This window comes from Microcebus murinus, chromosome 12, assembly GCF_040939455.1.
Source record: "Microcebus murinus isolate Inina chromosome 12, M.murinus_Inina_mat1.0, whole genome shotgun sequence".
NCBI classification, from domain to species: domain Eukaryota; kingdom Metazoa; phylum Chordata; class Mammalia; order Primates; family Cheirogaleidae; genus Microcebus; species Microcebus murinus.
In genome coordinates this window covers 15110104-15135013 of record NC_134115.1, presented here as the reverse complement: position 1 = coordinate 15135013, position 24910 = coordinate 15110104, and the positions used below count along the sequence as shown (strand labels likewise).

Sequence of the window (24910 nt, the reverse complement as noted above, 5' to 3'; positions counted from 1 at the left end):
AATATTTTCTGCACTTATTTAAACATATATTTTCCCCAGATGTCTAAATATAACCCCCGAGAAGGCAAGAAAAGATACTTTCCTTCCCTTTACTTCTTCCTCTCAGCTCTCAGATTGCTATCATCTGAGATTTTATTTTTAGATTATTATCAGCTTTCTTTGAAGATTACCAATTTCTTCATTTATCTTTGACTTTTGTGTCCTGCCACATCTTCTTGGAGTGTTTTTTTTTCTTTTTGCTAGAGTATATCTTCTAATATTTCTTTCAGAGAAATTTTAAAAAATAAACTCTCAGAGGTGGAAAATTGGCCTGTATTTTTTCTTCTCAGTGGTATTGGCAGAGTAAAAGTCTCTAGGCTTAAAGCTCTTAGGACTTTGCAAGTATCGTACTCCATTCTTTTCGTGTTCAGTATTGCTGATGAGAATTCTGAGGCCGGTCTGATGCTTGCTTGTTGCCAGTTAACCTGTGCTTTTTTTTTTCCTTTTACTCTAGAAACTTTTGAGGCTTTACTTTATATCTGTGCTAGTCTTAAATTTCACCACAATGTAACTAGATGTGAGGTTTAAAATTTTTTTATTTTTAATTCTGTTCGGTGTGAGGAATGCCCTTTCAATGTGAGGGCTCATGTCTCCAGTTTGGCAGAAATTTTCTTATTGATTTGCTCTGTGCATTCTTTTCATTGATTCTTTCATTGAGGAATTCACGCTGGAGGGACATTTGCACTTCCGGCTCCACCCTCCATACCATGCCGTCTTTCTTCCCTACTTTCCATCTTCATATCTTCTTGTCCTTTTGTGCTGCATTATGGGAGAATCAGTTTACTCACTACTTTGCTCTTCAGCTATTTCTCCAACTACTGAATTTTTCCCTTTCAACCATCGATTTTTAATTTCTGCAATCTCTGGTGATTTGTTTTTGTGACTCAAATGTCCTTTTCTACATTGTTGTTCACCACATTTGTAGGGTGAGCACCAGCACCTAGCATAACTGTTTTTCTACTGTGAAGTTCCCACACTCATTGCTCCTACTTGGAGGTAGCTACAGCTGTTGGATGTCGAGCCGGGGTGGGAGGGTGGGTGGGTGCTGGGAAGCTTATTCCTCTTGTTGCTTCAACTCTTTTCCTTACCCTCTCACCTGGCGGCTTGACCTAGTGGGACCCGATTCGGTCCTGCAATCCTTCCCTCTTGTTTTAGGTCCACCCAGAGCTTCTCAATTTTGTGCAGCGAATACTTATGTGTCAGTTTGGGGTTTTACTGGTTTTTTTAAATCCTGTTCTTCTGCCTTCTCTTGTTCAGGGGTTCCTCATTGTATCTTACCCCTTAACAGTATGCCTTCTGGTTTTCCAACATGGTTCTGCATTTGGATAAAACTATTGTGTATCATTTCTAGATATTCGGGGTGAGAGGGGGAGGCTTCAGGTTAGGACTTAGTCATGTATTTATTTTATTTTGATGGTTTCCCAACTTTGGTTCTTTAAAGAGAAGTTAGACAAATTGAGCTGAAAATTACACTGGAGTGTTGAATTTAAAATCTTTCTCCAAAGTTCCATCTTGAAGAAACCAGACAGTAACATCTTTAAGTTAGATGTCTTATTAAAAAAAAAAAAAATGGATTCATGATCAGCTGGCTTTTTCTTTTAGATATCCATTATGTTTAAGTCACAGATTTGTGGAGTTCACCTTATTTCCACACTTTTTTTTTGGATGAAACTTTTTAGCTAATTCTGAATAGTCTGAGAGTATGGTGTTGTGTGTTTCATCATTGGACACCAACAATTTGCAAAGAGCATGATCATTGCATTTAGTTTACAATTTGTACTATTTTCATTTCAATAAAAAAAAAGAGCTATTGAGCTTTTATTCCCTTAGAAGATGGATTTTCTTCAAAAGTTTCACTCAAATCATGTAGGTATTATATGGAGAACAAGTTCTCTACATTTTATATGCAAATATGCATTCTCCCTGGTTCCTAATGTACCTCTTGATCATAATAGGCGTTTGATGAATGTTTGCTGAATTGATCAATTAATAATGCATGAACCATATTATATTAATGATCAGATTGGACTAGATTTTTAACATAATGGTGCTAGTGTTTCAGTTAATTAAAAATAACTTAAATATATTATTTTAGCTGAATGATTCCATAGTTTAGTCTTATTTTAGTTCTTTTTGAAATTTCTGTCCTCATTGCATTTTGAGAGAATCTCATTTCTTCTTTTTTCCCTTATGCCTTTAGGGATTAATTGAACATGGTAAGCGGGGCTGGGAAGTTTAACTGCACCATTCTTGGTAACAGCACAGTCAAAATGCCTCACAATATTTTTTTAACAGTCCCCTCCTGTTGTGAATTACTGTAAATTTACTAATGCTGTAAACCAAGATGTGGTCTGTTTCTTCACAAGGCCCTTTTAGGCCTTAGGAAAACTTCATTAACTGCAAGGGAACAAAACATATTCACATAAAATCGCTGCGTTAGTTGGAATGAAGGAGTGCTATGAACAGCGGCACTGAAACACAAGACTAAAGACTGAAATAGAATCATCGTAAGTGGTAATGAAGAAAGGTGATTTTGCCAGGCTGTACTGATTCATCATTCCATATAAAAATGTTCTTGCTACTTCTTTTAGTGTTTTTAATGAAATTATTTATCACATAGAATCTTGAAAAAAAATTTCTACTCAATTCCTACACACTTGGTTGAGCTTCAGTAGTTAGTCTTGCAGTATAAGCCTTTTAATCATTTCCCCTGGCTAAATGGGATTAAAGAAGCAGTGGACTTTACACTTTAATTTTTTTAATACTGTAATTATGATTTAAATCTTGTCTGGAAGAGAGCTTCTTCAGGAAGTGTTAATGGTGGATTAAATGCTCTGTTCTAAGTAGATGGCAAATACATTTAAGAAAGACAGTATTCCTCTGGGTCATATCAAAACAATCCCTCAACCCACTTTACTAGTAACTAGTAACCATAGAGAATGAGAGTCCCACAGTGAATATAAGGTGGCGATTCACTTGCTGGTTAAAGAACTGTGCAGTTACTATATAAAACACCCTTAACAGTCCCATGGATTGAAATCAGACCTGCCTTTGGTTTCCTTGTTATTTATAATGACAATTTCAGTTTTCCACTTTTTCAACCTTCAGACTTTTGTGTAGAAACTTGTAAAGACACATTGACAGAATACTATTTATGATAGTGAAGGTCAGCTCACAGGTGCCCAGGAGGAGAGGCCTGGTTCTTGAATTCAATTGATTTTAATGATTTATTTTTAAGATTTACTTTGGTTTCAACCACAGTTTGTAGCACATATGCCTGTGTAGTAAATTTGTACATACTTCTTGTTTTGTTTGCTTTAAACCAGGAAAATAGGCTGGTAGTAGTTCTACTGTGTTAGCGTTCACAGATGATTGAAAGGAAATGCTCTATTAGTGCTCTGTGTGGAAGTTAAGATGATATAAAACATTATTTTCTTAGCATCTTAGCTGGATTTTTTTTTTCCTAGAAAACATAAAGAAGTTCTACTTTAGTGTACTGCTTTGCTTTAATTTTCTTAGAAATCAGGTTTTATCTCCTAAAATAAAGTACACCACACAGTGGATCGTTGTTTTTCTTTATCTTCTTAGAATGCCAAATGAAGCTGTTTTCTTCTAATCTGTCAAATGGTGTTTACTTTTTTGTGTTTGGAAAGTATGTGGTAGCTGTCACTATCATGACATGGCTCACATACTCTTAGAAGCACAATTTTCAATTTGAGCTTGGAAAGTCATTTTGCTAATTTTCTGTCATTTTTGCAACCAGGTGTAAAGCAGGCACTTCTAAATAGGTCAGGCTCGTTTTGGCTTCATTCCCAGTTGTGGAATATATCTGTTTAGGTGACAAAGAAATTGGAAGATACGCCAAGAAAATAGAAAGGTAAAGGGGTAGGTTATAGAATTTTAATATTCTGTGGGGAGAGCATTAACAGGTCAAGTATTTATTTGTTTTAAATTCTTTCTATGTGCACAAACAGAAGTGAGAGGAGTGAAGACAGAGAGCAGACAAAATCATAATTTACTTGAATATTTTTATACACATCGAATGGTGACCCCACATGAAATGAACAGAGCACAGGATCCTGGAATCAAGCTGAGAGCAAATACAAGCCAGGCCTACTGGTGATTACTGGAAAACAAAACCCAACCTTGACCTATTTCATTAGTTGCAAAGCTGAATTAATTATCCAAAGTGACTATAGATTAGTTTTTCTCAATTATTAGAAAGCAAGGATCAACATACTTTAAATTAGCGATGGTAGGACTCAGTCAATTTGGTCAGGAAGTGTGCACTGATGTGTGCTCTCAGGAAGTGTGCACTGATGGGTGGGAGCAGAGACATGGCAGATCCCAGCAAAGAAGGCAGCCAACCATGTGTTGGTCAAGCCATGGATGGACAGGTGTGGCTCAGGGCCAGCCCCCACTCATTAGCTGTTGTGACACTTAAGCTTTAATGTCTTTATCTGGAAATAGGAATACTAATGGCACCTACTCTCTAGGATTTTGGGGATGACTAATGAGATGATAAATGGAAAATATTTAAAATGTAGTCTAGCACATATTAGGTACCCAGTGAATATTAGCTATTAATGCAATTACTATGATCAATAGGAATAGTTTGCTTTAAATATATTTTTATCTGAGTTTCAATATATACATCTTATATTTTGTTAAATTGCTTCAGATAAAAGTAACAAAGCTACAACAGACGTCATAACTCAAAGAAATGATTATGTACTCAAACAAGCTTGGGGAATGTAAGATCAATGAAAGTTAAATGAATTTCTTTATAGCAGGACTTCTCAGAGCTTTTAATACGTTAATGTGCATTGTGAACAGCTATAGTTCCCCACAGGGGTTTCTTTTCTTTTTTTAATAATCTTGGAAATTTTTTTCCTTAGAGCATCTTAAGGAATTAGAGTTCCTTAGAACACACTTTGGGGGGAGTCTGGTGGACTAGATGACTACTCAGGTCCATGTCAGGTTTAAGAATAATAGTTGTAGAAACAAAAGCCCAGTGAACAATGTCCAATACCCATTGTATACATTCCTGCCCCTCAAAATGTGTCAGGGAACAAGGGGGGGGGTTGTTAGAAATGCAACTTCTCAGGCTCCAACCTATACCTACTGGAAAAAAAGCTACATTATTAACAAGACCCCTCTGGTGATTCCTAAACACACTGAAGTTTGTCAAGCTGTGGTCTAAAGAAAATCAGCTTTCTCACTGTGTGGTTAATGATTTTCTGCTGAGGTCTGCAGGCTAGTATGTCTTCCCTGAATGAATCCAGATCAAGAGATATTGACACAGAGGTGTCCTTCTGCCTGGGACACTGGTCGTCTCTTATCTGCAAGGAGAATGCCCAAAGGAAGACACTGTCGTGCTTTGAATCAGGATCCCATTGCAGCAAGTGCTCGCAGCCTTTGAAAGCATCGCTGGCCGTTGCTCTGTACTTGTGCCGATTTCAGATCGTATTAAGCCAGGAAGTAGTGCCTGGCAAATGGTTTATCCCGCCTTGGCTGTTCATGCTTCCCGATTCATTTTTATTGTGCTAATTAAACCTCAAGTGATATTTCAAGTACAGATTGTTTTTTCCATTATTGAATCTTTGGCCAGCATATTAATTCTGTAGCATTAACGTGAGTCAGATGCTTAGTCATTTGTGGAAGACTTTACATTTAAAAGATCTAGACTTGGCAAATTTTGCACAGATTCCTTTGAAAACTGCTATGACAAGGTGATACAATTTCTCTATAAATAAAGGAGACTCACTCTTTTCTCATGGAATAGACATGTAAGTATTTTTTAAATGACCCAAATTCCTAGATGATGGAGACACAGTGGTATTTATGGTCTGTGCTACAATAGATATGTGCAGCCCAGGCGGCAGTGGTGGGACCCTGAGCTGTGGGTCTCACCCTGTGGAAGGGCTGGCATTTTTGTGAAAGTGAGCCTGTTTCTCATCCTCCACAGTGGGAGGTCAGTCGATAATGCTGAAACAGAAAAACCAAGAAGTAGCAATATAAGCATGATATTTAGTGATGATCAATTTAGTGGAGATCAATAACAAAAGCAGTTAAAAGAGGTGAATTGGGTGTCTTTGGGAACAGGAAATAGGTCCACATGGGTAAGGAGGGGGGTAGAACTACCATTTTTCACACAGTAACGTGAATGTTTTTCATAAGTTTTGTCGAATTGTAGACTCTTCAAATATGTGACTATAAATTTGATTGATAAAAACAAAATGAAATACATATTTTTCATTTTGTCACCCAGATCATACCACTGACTTCAAGGAGATTTTTTTTCACTAAGTAAGCCTGTTTCTTATGTCTTGCCTTGACATGCTTCTTAATAAATTAGGAAGCTTAATTGTCACAGAAATTAAAAGAGGCAAAAATGACTCACCCAACGCCACATAGCTAGTGTGTGTCAGGTATAGGATCCAGGGCTAATACTATTTACTGCACTCTCTCTCTCTCTTTTTCTCTTTCTCTCTTTTAAGCTTCCTTAGAGAGTTTATTAATTTATTTAAATTTCAGAATATTACAGGGGTACACATGTTTAGTTTACATATATTGCCTTTGCCCCACCTAAGTCAGAGCTATAAGCATGTCCATCCACCAGACATTGTGCACCGCCCCCATTAGGTGTGAATATACACATCCCCACCTCCCCCTCTCACCCAATGAATGTTACTACCATATATGCATATACGTGTTGATCAGTTAATACCAATTTGATGGTGAGTACATGTGTGCACTCTCTCTTGATCATGGTTATATATTTCATTGCCCTGTACAACTCTGGGCATTAGGGGCTTTTGTGAAATCCTGTGAAAGATGTAACATTGCTCTTTATTGGGTGCTCATGATCAGGAAGAGTTCTGAAGGAGGACTCACTAGCTCCCGAAAGCCGGATCTTCTTGGGAAGTCCTCTCCCAACGGTGGGAATACCATGAGACAGACTGTACATATATTGTTCAAGCATCCTTTCTGTGATAAAGAATGATGGCTTTGCCAATAAGGACTGCATCATAAGAGAAGGGTTTATGCATAGTAATGTGAAGATGATGGGTCAGATACTGTCAGATGGGTAGGTTAATTGCAGTTTAATGGCTGTTAAAGATGAATTGCTTTTACTGACCTCCAGGTTACTTCAGAGTTAATGATGTATCATATTTGTAGGACACTAGCTATGGGGGTGAAGACAGTCCCAAGCAGAGTTTCTGATACCAAGTGAGGGACAGTCTCAACTAGCAGAACCTGACATGTTGGTGTACCTTCTGGGACCCATCTACATGTCAGAGATACTATGATTTCTATGTGGTTTAAAGCAGTGTACACACTCAATAGGCGTGATGATTTAATGAAAGGATAGCAGCATAGATAAATAAACACATAGCTTTTGAAATATAAAGGTTTAAAAACAATGCTCTGTTGAAATATTTAAAAATGTTTATAAGGTTCAAAATTTCATCTGATAACAAGTACATTCTCAGGGTTTTCCCGTAAAAAGAACTTTTCACTGGAGTAAGGATCCATCTTTTTTTTTTTACCATTATATTTTAAATAGGATGACCAATTTTACCTATAATATTTAAGCATGATTTATATAACTTTGAAACATTCTAACACAGTAATAGTTCAAGCTTCATGTCTTTGAAAAATGCTTTGAAAGTACATTTTCTTCAATAGTCTGACTCTTTCAAAATCGAGATCTGGTAGTATGTTAGAGTCATAAGAGTTATTTAATGCAAGAAAAACATTTTTGCAAAAAATTATAGGTGCATCTCTCACCCTTTTGTATTTATGAGTATAAAAAAAGTGGAGGGGAGGAGACAGAGAGGGAGGAGGGAAGTGGGGCGACATAAAAGACATACAATGTCAGCCCACAGGTACAATGCCTATTTATGCACAAAAACTGAATTAGTAACTATAGAACAGAAAAAGAGGTGGAAGATACTGCCATATACTAGCACTTTTTTTTTTTAAATAAAAGGTTATTCTGCAATACTACTTTCCAGAAATGTGCATAATTGACTTTCAAATCTAATGACAGCACTTTTTTGGTCCACATTGAATCTATAAAGCTTATCAACCTGGCACTTTTACAGATCAACATAAGTCAGTCTCAGAAAGTAAATAATGATTGATTTTAAAGCATAAAGAGTTTTCGATTTGTAGTTATCCTTTTGATACTGCATTTAACTATTTGTGTATGTCTCTGTTCACTTTTCTTGTTCACAGGTATGCCATCTGCAAGCTTGACTGCACCTAACCTCACCGTGGAGGAGGGAAAGTCTATCACCTTATCTTGTAGTGTGGCAGGAGATCCAGTTCCGATTATGTACTGGGATGTTGGTAATCTGGTTTCCAAACATATGGTAAGGCTTGTGTTTGTCTCTGTCTTAATAGGGAGACAATGAGATTGTTTCAGAACTTGAGAATGTATTAAACCTAGCAATGATTGATATTTTATAAGGCCATGTGTAGAAATTTATGAAGAATTTTGATTCACATATTCTTCCTATTTATTCTTAATTAACAAAGGCAGGTTTTGCATTTTAGTTTGTTGCATACCCAATAGATTGGAGAGTCTTTATATCCCTAGTGAGCTCTTTGTGCCGTCGTGAGCAAATTGAGTGACTCTCCCTTGTGGTCTCTTCCCTTGGAGGAAGGTAGGTAGGAACTGGAGGATTAAGTCAACCTCACACACTAAGCAGTTGAAACCTAGAGAAATAGAGTAACTTCTGATTTACTTCTTTGCCTGAGCCCAACTCAGGCAGGAAAGCTTTTCTAATGTTGTATATATATATTTTTTCTAGTTAGAAGAAAGCCCAAATCTTGTCACTTTGGGATCAATCTTAATCAAGATTATTTTTGTCTGTTAATTCATTTGTAGAATGAAACAAGCAACACACAGGGCTCCTTAAGGATAACTAACATTTCATCTGATGACAGTGGAAAGCAAATCTCTTGTGTGGCAGAAAATCTTGTAGGAGAAGATCAAGATTCTGTCAACCTCACTGTGCATTGTACGTAATCAGACTGGCATGTGTTTTTAATAGCAAATGATCGTGAACACGCCTACATTTGTTGCTGGGGCACTCTGGGTGTTGCTTAAGTTTGCTAAAAAAGTATATGCAGTGTTTCACGCATATGAACTACGAAGCAATCTTTCATTTGTTTGATTTCTACTTAATATCTCTTGCTCATGCATTATCTTTCTTTTAAGCTTCTTTTTCGATTTTGAGCTTGTCATTTTGTGCCTCCCTTTTCTGATAGAACCTATTTTGAGCTGGTTGTTCCCTCTTTTTAATGTTTGAGCTTAAATTCTCCTAAACCAGTTTCTAAAGAATTTTCCTTTATAAAATGAATATGATGCTTTAAGCTTATGATACCTAAAATATTTTTTGGCTGTTCACAAACATCTGTTAACACAATAAAACCTCATTAGTTTGACATCAAATTTCTGTGAGGAGGAAGAAGGAGTCCTACTTAAATTATTGAAAATCATTATCACCCGAAGAAAACTGGAATTATTACTAACTGTTTTAAATTTCTGTATACATTGAAACTCAGATAAAAGACATCAATGCTTCTTAGTTAAGCATAAGTGCATTATTTTCTAGTATTATAAATAATACAACATATGCCTTAAAATTTCAGATTGTGGCATTCAGTGTGAATGTATATTCAGTAAAACACACACAGACACTTCGTATCATTGCAAATTTTGAGCTGGCATGGTATAAATTAATGAGGTTTTACTCTGTTTGGATTAGGATTTGGATGAGAAAAACATGAATTGGCATGTGTGTAAGTATGTGTACAAATTACACATGTGTAGACCCATAGCCATAGCCGATGTCTATATCATGGTTAACACTCACTTGCAGCACACATTTAGTGTGTGATTGTTGGAGTGAATGATTGAAATCACCACCTGTAATCCTCTGTCATTATTAGTACCACCACTATGTCCAGTGAGTACTGGACTCATAATTTCTCATCATTTTGACTCACTCAGAAACTCGAAGTCAATGTTATCCCCAAACATATGCAACCACTTCCAACTTTATGTCCTTCAATCAGCACCTCACCCAAAAGTTATTTGAGCATGGTGGAAGGAATAAGTGGGCCCCGGGCATAGGGGCCTGGGATGGTGGGAAGAAGGTAAGTGTGGCCCCTACCCCACCAAGGTCCTTGCTGTGGTTGGTTCATAACACTGACCTTCCAGTATACAGAAATGCACCTTATTTTGTGTAACTGATAGAGAGTCCTCCCAAATTGTATTTACATTGAATTTTTACACATGAAATCATACATTAAAGCTATTTTACTTTTCAAATACTATTTTAAGGAGACCTTGAGAAATATTCGATAAAGCAAACAACTAAACTTTTCAAATTTAAAATTTAGTAATATTACATTTCTTAAAAGTAAGGAACCCTATTACAATACACATTTGCAGAGTTCGGCAATGCCATTTGCTCAGTTATGAGGAATTTCACTGGTAACTGGAAATCTTTCTGTAGATTATAAAAGGTGACTTAGGCAATTTTATCAGCTTTGCTGCTCTTGGGTAGTATTCTGAGAGGATTTGCCAGAGCACAAACAAGAGGGTAATGTCAGATTATCTGCTTTCTATTAAGGACATTCATACTTGAATGTTTTCTCAGTTTAGGTTAATATCTGTGTGGTCATCATGGTCTGAAGAATTGTTCTTATCTGTCAAAGTTTAGGTAAAGAGTAGAAGGCATAAATGATAAAGGATACTAACAGCCAAGATAACCACAGCAAGGACCCTACTCAGAGTGTTTGTGTGTTCCCAGGCTAGGATGCCTTATGTTTTTTACTCTTTTTGTGTGATGAACATGTACAGTCTAGAGGCGGGTATGAGAGGGAAGGGCTACTACAGGAAGCACCAGACCAGGTTTCTTACTCCAGATCTGCCTCAGTGACTAATCTTGACCAGCTCACTTAACCTTATTGAAGTTTGGTTTCCTTATCTGAAAAATGAGGCTGTTAGATCTCAAAGGTCTTTTCCAGTCCTGATTTTATAATTATCAAAGTTAGGCCACATTAAACCAGTGATGAGGGATTTTAAATACTTTCACTCAGGATAAGTACTCTGTTAAAAGACACTACTTGATAATGTTTCTTTCCCCAAAGTATAAAGTGCTTTTTATACTTGAACTTGGAATAATTTCTAGTCTGTTTGTCCAGGCTTAGACTGGACCCTAGGCGTTTAAAGGATTAAAACATTGGCATATAGGAGCCTAGCAAAAATAGACCATACTGTAATGAAATGTGATGCTTTAAAGAGTATTTGCTATGGACAATCAATAAAAAAAATTAGTTTATCATACTTTATAATAATCATCATCAGCAGCAGTGACATTCATTACATTGATGAGTTCGATCTGTTTTAGAAAAGTTATGTGAGATTAGGGCTTCAGGTAAAATTTGCAAAGTCATTTCTGCTATTTGTATTATTCAGGGAAACAGTACTATGAAAATAGTGTCCTTCATTTTTTTGATGAATCTACATAATATCAAGATACATATATTAGAAACGAAAGTCAACTTCAAATGAACCTTTTCCGCTATCAGAAATCTCTTGGATCTGTTTGGAGCTGGTTCTTATTTACACTGAATAGATTTGAAAAATGACTGTGAAGCATGGGTCTTCAGTAGAGCAGAGGAAGGGGTCTCTCTGAAGCCCCCTGTAGGGAGTTAAATCCACCTTGATGATGATATAGAATATTGATGAATTCCAGAGTTACTGGTCATGTGTTTTCTTAAACCAAACAATGATTGACTAAATCCCCTATCAGTGGCACAGAAATCTGGAGATGGTGAGAATTCTGAGCTTTCTGATGCTATTAACTCTCTCTTTTTCAATTTAGTTGCACCAACTATCACATTTCTCGAATCTCCAACCTCAGACCACCACTGGTGCATTCCATTCACTGTGAAAGGCAACCCCAAACCAGCGCTTCAGTGGTTCTATAACGGGGCAATATTGAATGAGTCCAAATACATCTGTACTAAAATACATGTTACCAATCACACGGAGTACCATGGCTGCCTCCAGCTGGATAATCCCACCCACATGAACAATGGGGACTACACTCTCATAGCCAAGAATGAGTATGGGAAGGATGAGAAACAGATTTCTGCTCACTTTATGGGCTGGCCTGGAATTGATGATGGTGAGTACCTGATGCTTTTGCATGTGGGGAGAGGATAGGGTGTAGCATTCAACCACTGACAAAATCATGTGAACAATAAACCATCCACAAACCCAGAGTCTTAAAACTCCATTATGTGGTCTCGCTCATGGGTCTGTAGGTCAGCTAGAGTGGTTTTGTTCCATATATATTTATTCTGGCATGCAAGGTGAAGAAGAAGCAAATACTGCTTCTTACGCAAGTAGGAGATCTGCTTCTTATGCAAGCACAGAATGAACAAGGACAACTGGAAATATGTATGTGAGGCTTCTTAAGGGCTAGGTTCAGGGTTCTTCAGTCTGTATGCCACTGGCTAACAAAGCAAGTCTTTGGGCCAAAGCCAGGTCGAGGGGCAGGGAATTGTACTCCTCCTAAGAAGGTGAGGAGGGGAGTGAATACTTTTGAATAGTTATCTGATATATACAAGATTACTAATTATTGTAGAGTGCTTGGGTATTTCACGAGACAAGGATTATTATCATCATCACAAGTGTTTAGTGAGATTTTGTACCCGTGATGGTAAAACTCATGCAAAAACATAAACAAAGGAACTGTGTTTGGTTGGCTTATGAAATATTTAAGATTTATTTTCTAGCCCCTTATCCGTTGGAATGGAGAATCCTGCTTTCTTATTCACGAGCAGGAAACCAGTGTTCTGGACTGTTTTGCTTATCTGGGTTGAGTTGACCATCACCTTATCAGATCCTGAGTTGTTTTTCTAGGAGTGGTGATGGTATCTATCTGGAGCTTGGCTTAGGGAAAGATCGCTAGCATCAGGGGTCCCCTATGTGGCCAGGAGGAGAGAATCACCATGAGCTTCAGTAACAGTGGGACAATTGTCCTGTGTTCACCTGCTTCAGATAATGTCCTGCAGTAGAGTATTCTTACCTGCTCAATCTTGTTGCCCAAATGCTTGCTACCAGGGTGGGGGCGGAGGCCTGGCCTTTATTTGGATGTCAGGACCTGTACATGAGTAGAGCTCCTCACTCTAATAGCTCTGAGTTAGTTCAAGTCGCACAGAGATGAGTTGGTAGAGAGAAGGGAGAATAGAAACCTGGAGACCTGTGGGGCAGGGGCTGCTTGGGCAACATGTCGTTGTGTGGCTCACAGGGGGCGCCACGGACAAAGGTGCCCCCATGCAAAGCCACCTTTGCCAAATAGTGAATGAGAACGCAGTACTTCTCATTACAAAATAAGTTCCTACTATCTTGCTGTTTACTAAAGATCTCTTTAAACGTACAGGCTCCAGTAGTGTTTTCAAAATGTGATTTGAATTATGTAAGTTTGATTTACAAACAGCCCTTCAGGAACACATAAAATGAGCTATGTTTGGACGTGATACTCAGACACCCCTGGCTGCTGTTGTCTTTTGCATTAAATCTTTCTCTTAATTGAGAGTTTAGCTGCTTGGCTATAGTTGCTGTAGTAAGTCTCTATATTACTGTGTTTCTCCCTGCATCATTGAGGGAATAATGACTTCATAGTTAAATCTGGGGACTCTGATTTGGGACAATGCTTTTTGTTCCTTCTTGAATAAACTTCTTATTTGTGAATAATTTTAGACTTGCAGAGACGTTGCAAAGGTAGTACAGAGAGTTCCCAGTATCACCCCACCCCCCACTACTAACATCTTACTACTAAGAGACTTATATTGGTACATTACTAGTAATTGAACTTTAGACTTTATTTGCATTTTGTCAATGGCCTTTTGAAACTGTCAGGGTGAAACTTGATTCATGGTGAAGGTCTAGAGTTTAAAAGCTATCAGAAGTGATCTGTGTCCTTTGATATATACACAGTACTTACTGTCAGTGTAAAGCCAGTAGCTTCTGTTTTAGGTAAGATTTTGATGTATTTTCTTTTGAACATTTCTATATAGCATTAATATTTGGTAGAGCTGAACTCCTTTTATCCATGTGGCCTCATTTTTATTGATATCTCTGTTCATTTTAACTTAGCTAGTGATAGGAAAAGAAAATTGTTTTTCTGGCATAAGAATAACTTGGAGTCTCTCAAATATTCCCTTTAAAAGAAATAATTTTATTTCTTGTATAAAATAAAAATGAAGCTAAATTTTATAGAGATGTTTTTCCTCTCTCTCTTCTTGTTCATGTATTCATTTTTGCTAGGTTTTTAAAATACAAATATCTGCTTTTAGAAAAGAATTATTTTTTTCCTTTAACTATGTACTCAAGTACTAGCTATTCAAGGAGTAATAAATGAAAGTGGAAATAAGGAGACTTGGCCCAGAGGGACAGTGGATGTAAATGGCCCTACTGGGCCATAAACCAGTGGGACCAATTAGATATTGACCCCACTTGTCTTGGGTAGAATCTTTGTGGGTATTGATGAGACCCATAGCCATAGCATACAGATAATGACTTTTCTTAGAATTGCTTCTTTTCTCTCTTGCCCTCCTTTAAAACTAAAGGAAAATAAACAAACAGCAAAAGAAGAAAAAAATTCTGGCCTAGAGATACATTTCATGTTAAGAACAGCAGGTTAAGTTTGGCCTTTATATTCCAGCAGTATGTCTGCTGTTGTCATATAGTAATTGATGAAGAAGTTTAGCTTTCACAAGTCTTTTTGGTAAGAAGTTTCACCTACTTTTCCTCTAGCTGTTTTGCTGAGATCCCCCTCCAGCCCCCCTCGTTTTTTTGTTTGTTTTTTTTTTTACATTGCAAGTTTCCTGGCTTAGAAAGAAGCAGGCAGCCTGGGCTCACCCTGATGCCCGTTGCATTCCACACAGAGCCGGGAGAGCTCATGCGACAACTCTGGGGTCCCTTAGAGTGTGTACCCCTCATTCAGCTTAGAACTGAGATTTCTGTGCGATGGCCACTTTGCTTGAGAACTCATTTTTGAAAACAGAGAATGAAGAATTTCGAAAAAAAAACTGAAGCATAAATAAAAACAAGTCGACCAAAAGTCCCCAAAACAAAAATTGGTGAGGATGGAAGAGGAGGGTCTGATTGGGCGTAATGACAGCCCTGAGAGCCTTTATTGCCCCATGGTGTGCTACACTGGGACACTGGGTCGGGGTGGCAGACGCTCTGATCCCCACTTGGGGGATGGGTGGGGCAGATAGACTTTGATCCAGCATCAGCCCAGCCCAAGGGGGTGCCTCTCCCAAGGCGTGAGGATGGGAGGCAGACATTAAAGGGGAGAGGCCCAACAAACCAAGATCCCCACGTCCTGTCTCCTGAGACTGCTGGCCCATGCAGACTCCACCACTGCCCCAGCCGGGCGCCAATGTGGAAGGACAGGTGCTATCAGATCTTTAACGTCAGCAGGACCCCAGACACCACGCCAATGCCTTCCCCGTCTGTTAATCTCTGGAAACCTGGCTAGTAGCTGAGAAAGGGAGAAAAGACTTTCTCAGACTGCAGACACTAAATTGATCATTTTGGATCCCACATTTAAGAACTTTTAACCCAGGTCTGGTTAGTTTGGGGTTGTATTGAAAGCAACTTTCAGCTTCAGTATGAAACCTAGAGCACTGTAGTATACATCTTTCCAGCACACTGAAGAGCGTAACTTGTGACAATCAAACTGTGGTAGTTTTATTTTATTTTTCCATTGTCCCTTTACAATGGACTCACTAGGGGGAGTCTTCCTGGGCTCCCAAAGCAGTAGCTTCCAGCACCTTGTTGCACATTAGAGTCAACTAGGGGCTTTTCACTATTATTTTATTTTATTATATTTTCTAATACACATTCTGTTGCCTGCCTTTAGCAATTCTGATTCAGTGGCTCCCACATGGGACTTAAGTGTTGGCATTTTTTGTTTTTAGGATTCCCCAGTGATTCCAATGAGTAACCAAGGGTGAGCCTCCCTGCTCTAGAGGAGAACTCAGCTATGCAAAATTTTTTTGCTCCTGACTGAGTAACAATCTTTTGGTCATTTTAGGCTGCAGTCAGAAGCTCAGCTGAGAAATAGCATGTCCAATTTGAGCTAGAAATTAAAACTCTGGACTTGGTCTCCTGGCCAGCCAGGTTTAGGCTGGAAGAATGGGATGGGGGATGGAGTTTGCTGAGATTTCATCCTCTCTGCTGCCCAGGTGGAAGGGGTTGGGGGTGGGGGATGGCAGGGAACTTTGCTTGCTGTTGAGACCTGGGAATGTTCAGTGCTGGTACTGGACTTTCTTTCTTGGATACTTCTGTGGGTTCTTGGCAATTCCTTTCTCCGCAGTTTCCATGGCATGAACAAACATACCTCTGCTCTAGCTGGTGGAAGCAACTTCTTCCTCCAGGAAGGAGCTTTGCATTGTGGGGGTCCCTCTTTCTCTCCAGGAGGCCCTGTTGACAAGACCTAATGCTCCCCACACAGGCTTTCTTCTGTGCTGCCTCTGCCTGGTCCACAGGGAGCACTCATGATCCCTTGTCCCCTGGGTGTACAGGTGGAACCAAAGGCCACCTACATCCTGCAGCTGCAGGTTTCTTTCTCCTTCCCTGGCAAGAGTCAGGCCCTGTCCTCTGAGCCATCCTCCTAAAGGAAACACACTTCAAGCTCTCCAAGTGGCTCTGCGGAAGCCTTTGGTGGGGTGGTGGCATGCCATGCAGCACTTCCCTAAGGAAAGTTCTTTGTAAGTCCTTCCTTGCTGTCTCCTCCTGGGGACCTCTTAAAGTTTCAAGGTAAATCAGGCATTTCGAAGGACATGGGTCCAGTTCTCAGCTAGTTCCTTTGTGAATTCTGCCTCTGAGTGCCTTGCAATCCACTTTGGTGTCAGTTACCAAGGCAGGAAGAGTCTCATTAACATCCTGTTATGCTAGAATCTAGGGACGTTGCATAAAGTATCAGCTCTCTCTGGAGGTCGGGGAAACAGAGGGGCTGGCTACCCCTTGTAGTGAGTTACAGAGCTCAAGACGACGTGGATCCTCCTTAGTAACCTGGTGGGCGTGAGGTGTGGGACTGAGAAGTAAAGCATAGCCTCTCCCCCTATAAAGGAGAATACCTTGAGCACCCATGAAATGATGAAAAGTGGAGAAACACTTGGTCTTGCATTTCTGCCCCTTGCTCCTTTTTGAGGTTGCTTCATCCTACCTCTAAGAGATCAGCTTCTAATTCCCAAAGGTGTCCCTGCCCTGGTACTAGGCAGGGCCTAGCTGAAGGCATGCAGAAACTATAAACAGTGAAGAATAAAGGCACCCCTTTGAATGTTTTCTGTAGAAGCCATTGAACAGAGACTATTAAGTGGAATACGTGGAACCACTAAGATTTTGCTTTTAATGAGATAAACTCCTGTTACTTGCTCTCAATCCAAATGACTCATTCAGATCTGACATTTGAGCTTGGAATCTTATGCATAGTTAGTCCCCACTCTCCACATTATTTAAACAGAAGCTTTGATATAGCGGGAAGGGTTTGGATTTTGGACTCTGATCTGATTTAATTTCAGATCTGAGTTCCATCCACCATGACCCGTGTGGCTTCGAGTAATTTTCTTCACACCTGGGAGTGTGGGATGTGAGTTTCCTCCTCTGTAAAATGGAGGGTTCTAGTATCTACTTAGAAGGTTGTTGTGAAGTTGAGCATATCTGACGTGGCCGATACAGTGCCGGGCACACGGTAGGCACGCAGTGTTGTCCTCTTCTTAGGCAGGCACTGAGGGTATCGTAAAGGGGGTGCACATTTCTCACCTCCCTTTGTGTTTATGCTTTGTAGCCATCAGGGAGGGAGAAAATTTCCACCCAAAGGTGCTTTTATTGCAGACTGGCTCTACCCTTCCTTATTTTACTACGTGAGCGTTCTAGACTTGGCCCCTTAAGGAGAAGACTAAGTCAGGGTTTTGTTCCTAAAGAGAGTGGGTAAATGTTGGCTCTCTCTGCTGTCTAAGCTCTTTCTCCTCCCCCTCCTCATTTGGAATGAGGTCCATAGGGGTGTCTTTGGGAAGAAAACTAACTCTCTGTTTTTTCTCCCTTTTTTTATAGCTGTGGTCAGAGATACCCTGCCCCAATATTTGGTTATCTGGCTCTTACTCTATATTTCATTGAAAAATCGTCATACTTTATGCCTGCCCACTGGGATTTTTTTGACTGGAGTAAAATTTCTCAGTGAGTTGTAAATCAGGGCTTCCAAGCTTTAATGCACATCCAAAACTCCTGGGGACTCTGTTAAAATGCAGATTATGATTCAGTGGATCTGGAAAAGGGCCTATGATGATGCGCTTCTCACAGACCCCCAGATCATGCTGATGTCACTAGTCATGGACCCCACTGTGAGTAGTGAGGTTGCCCTCCAGGACCTGGGGGAGCCACTGGAAGAACTGGTTAGGCAGCCATCATGATGACCTCACCTGTGCTCCCTGAGGATATCAAATAGTCATAATGATACAAATGTAGACTAGATAGTGCACAGAGATGACTTCTAATTGGTTTGGCAAGAAGCAGGATGAATTCAATATGTGGCTCAGGAAGGCTTGGGAGAGTGAACAAAAGTTAGAGACAGTGGTTGTAGGCGCACACATACCGAGGCAAGGGTTATCTGAGGATTCTCCAAAGATTCTCATGTATCCTATTTAGCTTACAGGCCAAAAATAAAGACTTGTGTAAGATGAAATTGATCCACTATGTGGCTGTCATTGGAATTCAATCCCACACGTAGAAAAGTCTCTTCATGAACAGGAGAGTGTGCATGGATGCTGAGTGGTGATTAGAAGTGATGAGGGTTTCTTTTTAAGCAGACTTTGAAGCAGAAATTAATGGCAGAGACATTGCTTACGACTTAGTATGAGGAAGAAACCTGGAGCCTGTGTTCATATCTTCTGATCAGATAGCACAAGTTGCAAGAGTTTTGAAGGTCGGTCAGATATTTCTATAAAGGCGAACACATTGATTAAGAGTAGATTCGTTTATTGAAATCGTTTCCCGAGTGATTTAATGCTTTAGGCTTGGAGCAAACCTAGCCAGAGCATTAGATGATAAAATACCCTTGTTTTAAAGCTTACCATTCTTTAGGCAGAGCATAAAGAGTGTCTCTGTGGCCCACTCATTCAGGAAGAATGTCACAGCTCAAGAATGCTCATTCACACAAGCAGTGGGAGTTGGTGACTTATGCTTCCTAATTCAGGAGCTCTTGCCTCCTATGCGAAATGCACGTCAGGAACAAACTATAAATATTGGAAGAGCTTTTCCCACAGCTACTCCTTTCGTGCTGTTTTATCAAAAGATTCATGACGTCTGAATGAACTAGTTCTCTGCAGCACCTAGAATTGCCCCAAACTGGCGGATTTAGGTTCGGTGTACTTAGGCCAAAGAACATGGGGAGAGGAAATTTCTCCAAATGTTATGCATTAAAAAATGTAAAGCTTCCTCTGGCTTTATACTGTTTGTCCCTTAGGCTATTTGTCAGGACCCATTTCTTGTCCCAGGGGTGAAAGGAAAGAAAGTTCTACCTGCTTTTTCTACCTTAAATAACCGAGGGGAGCACAGTTTGGCCATAGATTCATAATAATCATGATAATTAAGATTTATACTTAAATAGCTCTTTATATCTCAGGAGTACTAATGTTAATTAATTATGCTTCCTGAAGCTCCCGAGGAGTTGCCAAAGCCAAGGCTATTATCCTCTCCTGTCTCAGGGAAGACTCCTTTGTTACAGAAAAAGGGAAGAGACTCCCAGTGCTGCGTAGCAAACCAGTGGTTCAGCCAGAAGTGAAACCCAGACATCCGAATCCCCAGTGTTTTCGGGCCCTGAGTTCAACCTGCTGTTCAGAAAGGGAAGAAGAGATGGAGCTGAAAATCAAAAGGCTGGTCCCTTATGTGTTAGACAGAAACACTGTTGACAAAGCAAGGACAGTTTATTTGAATGAAACAGATATTTTGCTATTGTTTTATCATATAGAATTCTTTGAAATATTTTTCAAGATCACACTAAACAGAGTCTGCAAATAGAATTGAAAGAAAGGTCTTTTTTTTCCTTCTTTCTTTTCTTTCTTTTTTTTTTTTTTTTTAATAGCATTACAGGGATACTAAAAACTTAAAGGAAGGAAACAGATGTGTCTTTCTGGCCTCCCCATTATTTTTATCTTGGTAGCAGAATGGAAAATGAACCATACTGTCAGGTTTCTTCTCGTCCCAGAAATTATTTTTTATTCTACAAATGCATTTTTCCTTTAACTGTAGAATCTTACAGTTAAAAATTCATAAAGATTTACTCACGAAGATTTACAGACAGTCATAAGATTTACTCATGAGCCATCATTGAGTTAGAAGGTTGAAATAAAAAGGCCCCACTTTAGGTTATTTTAGCATGGAATCAAGAGCATGGTGAAGTGCTTGGGTTTCGTGCTGTTGAGAAAAGAAAAAAGTGATTCTGTCTCTTATGTGTAGAAGCCTAAATGCCCTAAGAGTTCAATCTCTTGGAGGTGCCCAACTCACCCGCTCACTGGATCTTGGTCAGGAGGGTGGCCGTGGCTAGGCTACAGTCGCCTCTGTTCCCTTCACTGGGGACACTTCAGGCTGCACTTGGGACTGGCTACTCTCTTCCCATAATTCTTGACAACATTCCTTAGATCAAGAACAAAGTAAAAGTGAGTGTGGCACCTTAGGACGCTTAACAGTCTCCTCGCAAACCAGAATTTGTCCACCAGGCGAGCAGACGTTGGTACCAGACCCTCATCTTCTTTCAGCTGGGGAGGAGTTACAACTTTTGCACTCACGCTGTATAAGAGTCTAGGGCTGCCACTAATTTGGAGCGCCAGTGGGTTGAATGGAGTTCGCAGATTTCCATAGATTCCCAACATGAAGCTTTAGAGCTTGATGCCACCTCTTTCTGCCTAAATCTGAGATTTCTTATTTGATGGGAGCTACTAGGATAGCATTCAAGGAAGCACAATAACCTTCTTCAAATGCCCGCTACAAGGGCGTGGCTTAAGAGCAATGCTGCTTCTGTATCTTTCATTCATTGTCTTTTCATTGAATTTTTTTCCTCATAGCTTGTGTTTGTCCTTCCTCATTGACCTTTTAGTCCTGAATATCCCCAACAACCATTCATTCCTAACTTTAGCATATAAGAATGTGCAATGGCATATAATGAACGTATTTAAACTAAGTTAAAGGAACCAGTTAGACTTAAAAATGGCAGGATATTTTCAAAATTTGACTATTGCCAGAGGTCTAAAAAGGAAGTGGTATTTATTCTGTCTGCACTTAAAATGATGTGAATAAATACCTCACTATTGGAGTGTAAATGTCACGGGAGGTTTTGCTTGACCAGGAAATTGCTAGGAGCAAAATGTTGATGAGTTGGGGTCAACTGGAGTAATGTGGCCCTCGTTTTTCATAAACTCTAGATCTGTGCGTCCTTCCGTGTGCCAGTCTCCCCAAACCTGTTATACTGGCAGGCCTTTCTTTATCGTGTGAGTAGACCCCTTGTCAGACATAGTGCAGTGTGCTTGGGAGGGAAAACAAAAATCCTGTTATTGTTCCTCCCACATTGTCTTTCTGTGAGTTTCATAATCTTCACTAAATTTGGCTATTCCTGGCAACAAAAGTAAAGTGACAGTACTTCTCATACATCTGGGAAAATGAATTTAGGAAAAAATAGTGCTTTTTCCGAAAGAAAACTATGGCCTGATGGCTTTGCTGGTGCCCTTGGTAGGAACGGCATGCACTGATCTGAACCATAAGTCTGGAAAATTACCTGCTTTCTAGATTATGGGCTAAACTCTTTGTTTTTGATCCCACTCTGAATCTTGTTTTCCATCCCTGACATTTGATGCATTGGATCGGTTCGATGTTCCTGGATCTCCTTGGGGGTTTTGTGTGGGTAGTGTGTTTGGGTGTTCTCTTTCTGCGATGAGGCAGATTAAACCTGTACGTCATTCATACTCACTGAGGCCTTTTAAATGTGTGGCTGAGATAAATCTGGCTCTGAATCCTCGGTCTTTTTACATATTCTTATGGAGTTGGATGTGCAAAAGTGATGGTGAATACAGGCTCTTCTCTTACATGTGTAGGGGTCCGTGAGGGCCTGAGAACAAACCAGAGTGACCAGTTCCTCCCAGTTTAAGCTGTGAAAGCCCCACGTCCAGGGAAGGCCCTCAGTCCTGGGCAAACTGGAAGGATTTGATCAGCAATGCCCCAGTTTTAAAACTTAAAGTCCAGTGTCTCAGGAATCCTCTCAGTCACAGGCAATCTGGGATGATTGATTCCCCCTAGTACAAATTAAGATTCACATACTTATATCCACATATTTGAAAATTGTCAATCAAGCTAATGAATTGTGAAAGGCGGTAGCTTCTACCTTCCTACCTGACAAATATATGTTTGTAATCACGTGCGGAAGGCTGGGTTTGAAGTTAGAACTTTCAGACTGTGTGGAGGGGCACAGCGCAAAGAGGGCAGAGTGAGATTTCCTAAAATAATAAATTCCCGAGTAGTTCAAAGAATGCCTTGCTCTCTCGGAGTGATAGAACCTTTCCTTCGGCAGGTGTAGCAAATCCCCATAGTGAAGGGGACACCATCTGGTCTAAGGCTTTTGCAAAGGGAAAAGACTTCAGAGGACAAGTGAGTGCCCTGCAAGTGACATCGCAAGGGCTTCCGCTGGGACTTCCTGCTGCTTTATTCACTGAATTACCCCTCAGACTACAGGGCAGCTTTCAAGTTTCTTCCCAGGCTGTCATAACAGCTACAAATAATTCTGATAATACATATTAACATATTGATGTATCGTAATTCAAAACTACTTTTAAATGGTATTTGGGGGTAATAAAACTCCTCAAAATGCTATTGAAATTTACTGGAATCAACGACTTGGCATGAATTGATACAATGCCACCACTTGTGGCTGCCCAGGTTGTGCACTGCGCAATTTCAGATGGTGCTCTTCACATGGACTACAATATGAAAGGCGACCCCTTCCCACCCAAGCTGTGCAAAGAATAGACTGCACAGCAGTATGCAGCATCCCTGAATTGAAGTACACAGCCAGTCATTTCGTTTTTTCTCTGCTAAGATTGATATTTTTCTAGTTTTGAAACGTGTTAAAATTCTAATTTGAATATTGGGGCCACTTTTATTTGGTTCTTCATTTAGACTAACCTTGATTATTCGCTGGGGAATGCATGAACAGAAAATAGGCTCATTTCACTCTATTTTAATGGCATTTTCCTGCTAAGGGTTCAGAAGTAAAATGAAAACTGAGTGAGCTTTATGGTTTACAAGTTTTACTGTTTCACATGGCAAGTGAGGACTAAAAGCATAGGAAATAGCTTTGGAATTTCATTTTGCAATCACTTAAATGTTATAACAAAATTTAATTTTATTTCCAAGTAGACTTTCATGTAGAGACCTAGTTAGCTCTGATTGGAGAATAAGTAGCAAATGTTTTTGTCACCAGTTCTTGTTGATGCTGAGTTCTGAAAAAAAAAATTTTAAATGTTTTTGGCAAGTCTCGTGGGAATACCTTAAAGCAAAACATTCTGATCATCTTGGTAACTGCAGAGCCATCCAAAAAAAATTAAGTTGGTATACTTTTACATTTCTCTCTGACATAACATTTATTTCTAACTTTTTATTTGTAAATACTTCGGGAAGTACATTTTATTTTTCTGTGTCGTATTAGGGCATAAAAAGGTTTCTTCAGTCTAGAACCCCCCTAAAGACTAAATGGAGAGCAAAATTGTGCTCTTCGTATCATTACGCAGCGTGGTTAATCATAGGTTCTTGAATGCAGATGGTCCTGCTACACATAGTTTGGCAGTAACCCCAAGCCATCAGAGAATAAGAAAAGTGGTATGAAAATTACCTGATTCTGGAATAAAAACGCCAAAATCGCAATGAAAATGGCTAACTGTATAATAGAAACAATACCAAAAAAAAAAAAGAAAGACAGAAATAGTTATAATTCATTGATTGCTGAAGTTTTTCCAGAGTGATTTGTGAGTTCTTCTTAGTCTTTGCTTTTTGGTAGGGATGGAAATTGGAGGACTGGGGTGGGGAACAGATTTATTGTGAAACAAACCAAGAATTTTAGATTTTACTTACCACGTCCTATAAAATAGTCTATTCAATTATAAAATCTTCAGTGTCTATTTAGCTTATTTTAGTTGGCATAGGTTAGAAATTTCTAAACTCCAAATGCGTGCTTACAGATCTTTGCTGTTTTGCTTTTTAGGTGCAAACCCGAATTATCCTGATGTAATTTATGAAGGTAGCTATCATGTTTTCTTTACATTGTATGTCTTCCAAATGTTTGTGTGTAATGAAATAAATCAACTAAAAGAAGACCTCTAAGCTCAGTTAAATATATACACTTTAAGCATTACATACTCAAAAATACTTTTTCAAAAATCGTTCAATATTGATGGCCATTTTCCCTTGACATTTGTAGTGCCTGTAAATAGCACTTTCTCTCTCATGCTCTGTTCTTGGAAGTAGGAAATCCATTTTGCTGGCTTGTAACAGACATTTTGTTTTCATAATTGGGAACTAATTACCTGTTTAAAAGCCATGACTACCAAGAAAAGGGAAGTGTATCGGTTTCTGGCTATGACAGTAAACCCAATTCGAAATTATGTTTCTTGTGCACCGAAGAAGTGTGACTTTGAGAAACCTCAAAGGCAGGGCTTGCTTTAGGGTAGGTTAAACCAGCCGCTTAACTGTCATTAAGACACCCAAATTCTCTTCGTCTCTGCCATC

The 24910-nt window shown here is 39.3% G+C and overlaps 1 protein-coding gene across 7 annotated transcripts in view; it reads left to right on the top strand.

Moving 5' to 3' along the window:
- NTRK2 (neurotrophic receptor tyrosine kinase 2) overlaps nt 1–24910 on the top strand; it is a 345071-nt gene that overhangs the window by 41161 nt on the left and 279000 nt on the right. For all 7 annotated transcript variants that reach the window (XM_076008574.1, XM_076008573.1, XM_076008571.1 and 4 more), the window contains 4 exons: nt 8284–8420; nt 8939–9071; nt 11949–12254; nt 24387–24422. In XM_076008574.1, the coding sequence (XP_075864689.1) occupies nt 8284–8420; nt 8939–9071; nt 11949–12254; nt 24387–24422 (612 nt within the window). The remainder of the gene's footprint in view (nt 1–8283; nt 8421–8938; nt 9072–11948; nt 12255–24386; nt 24423–24910) is intronic.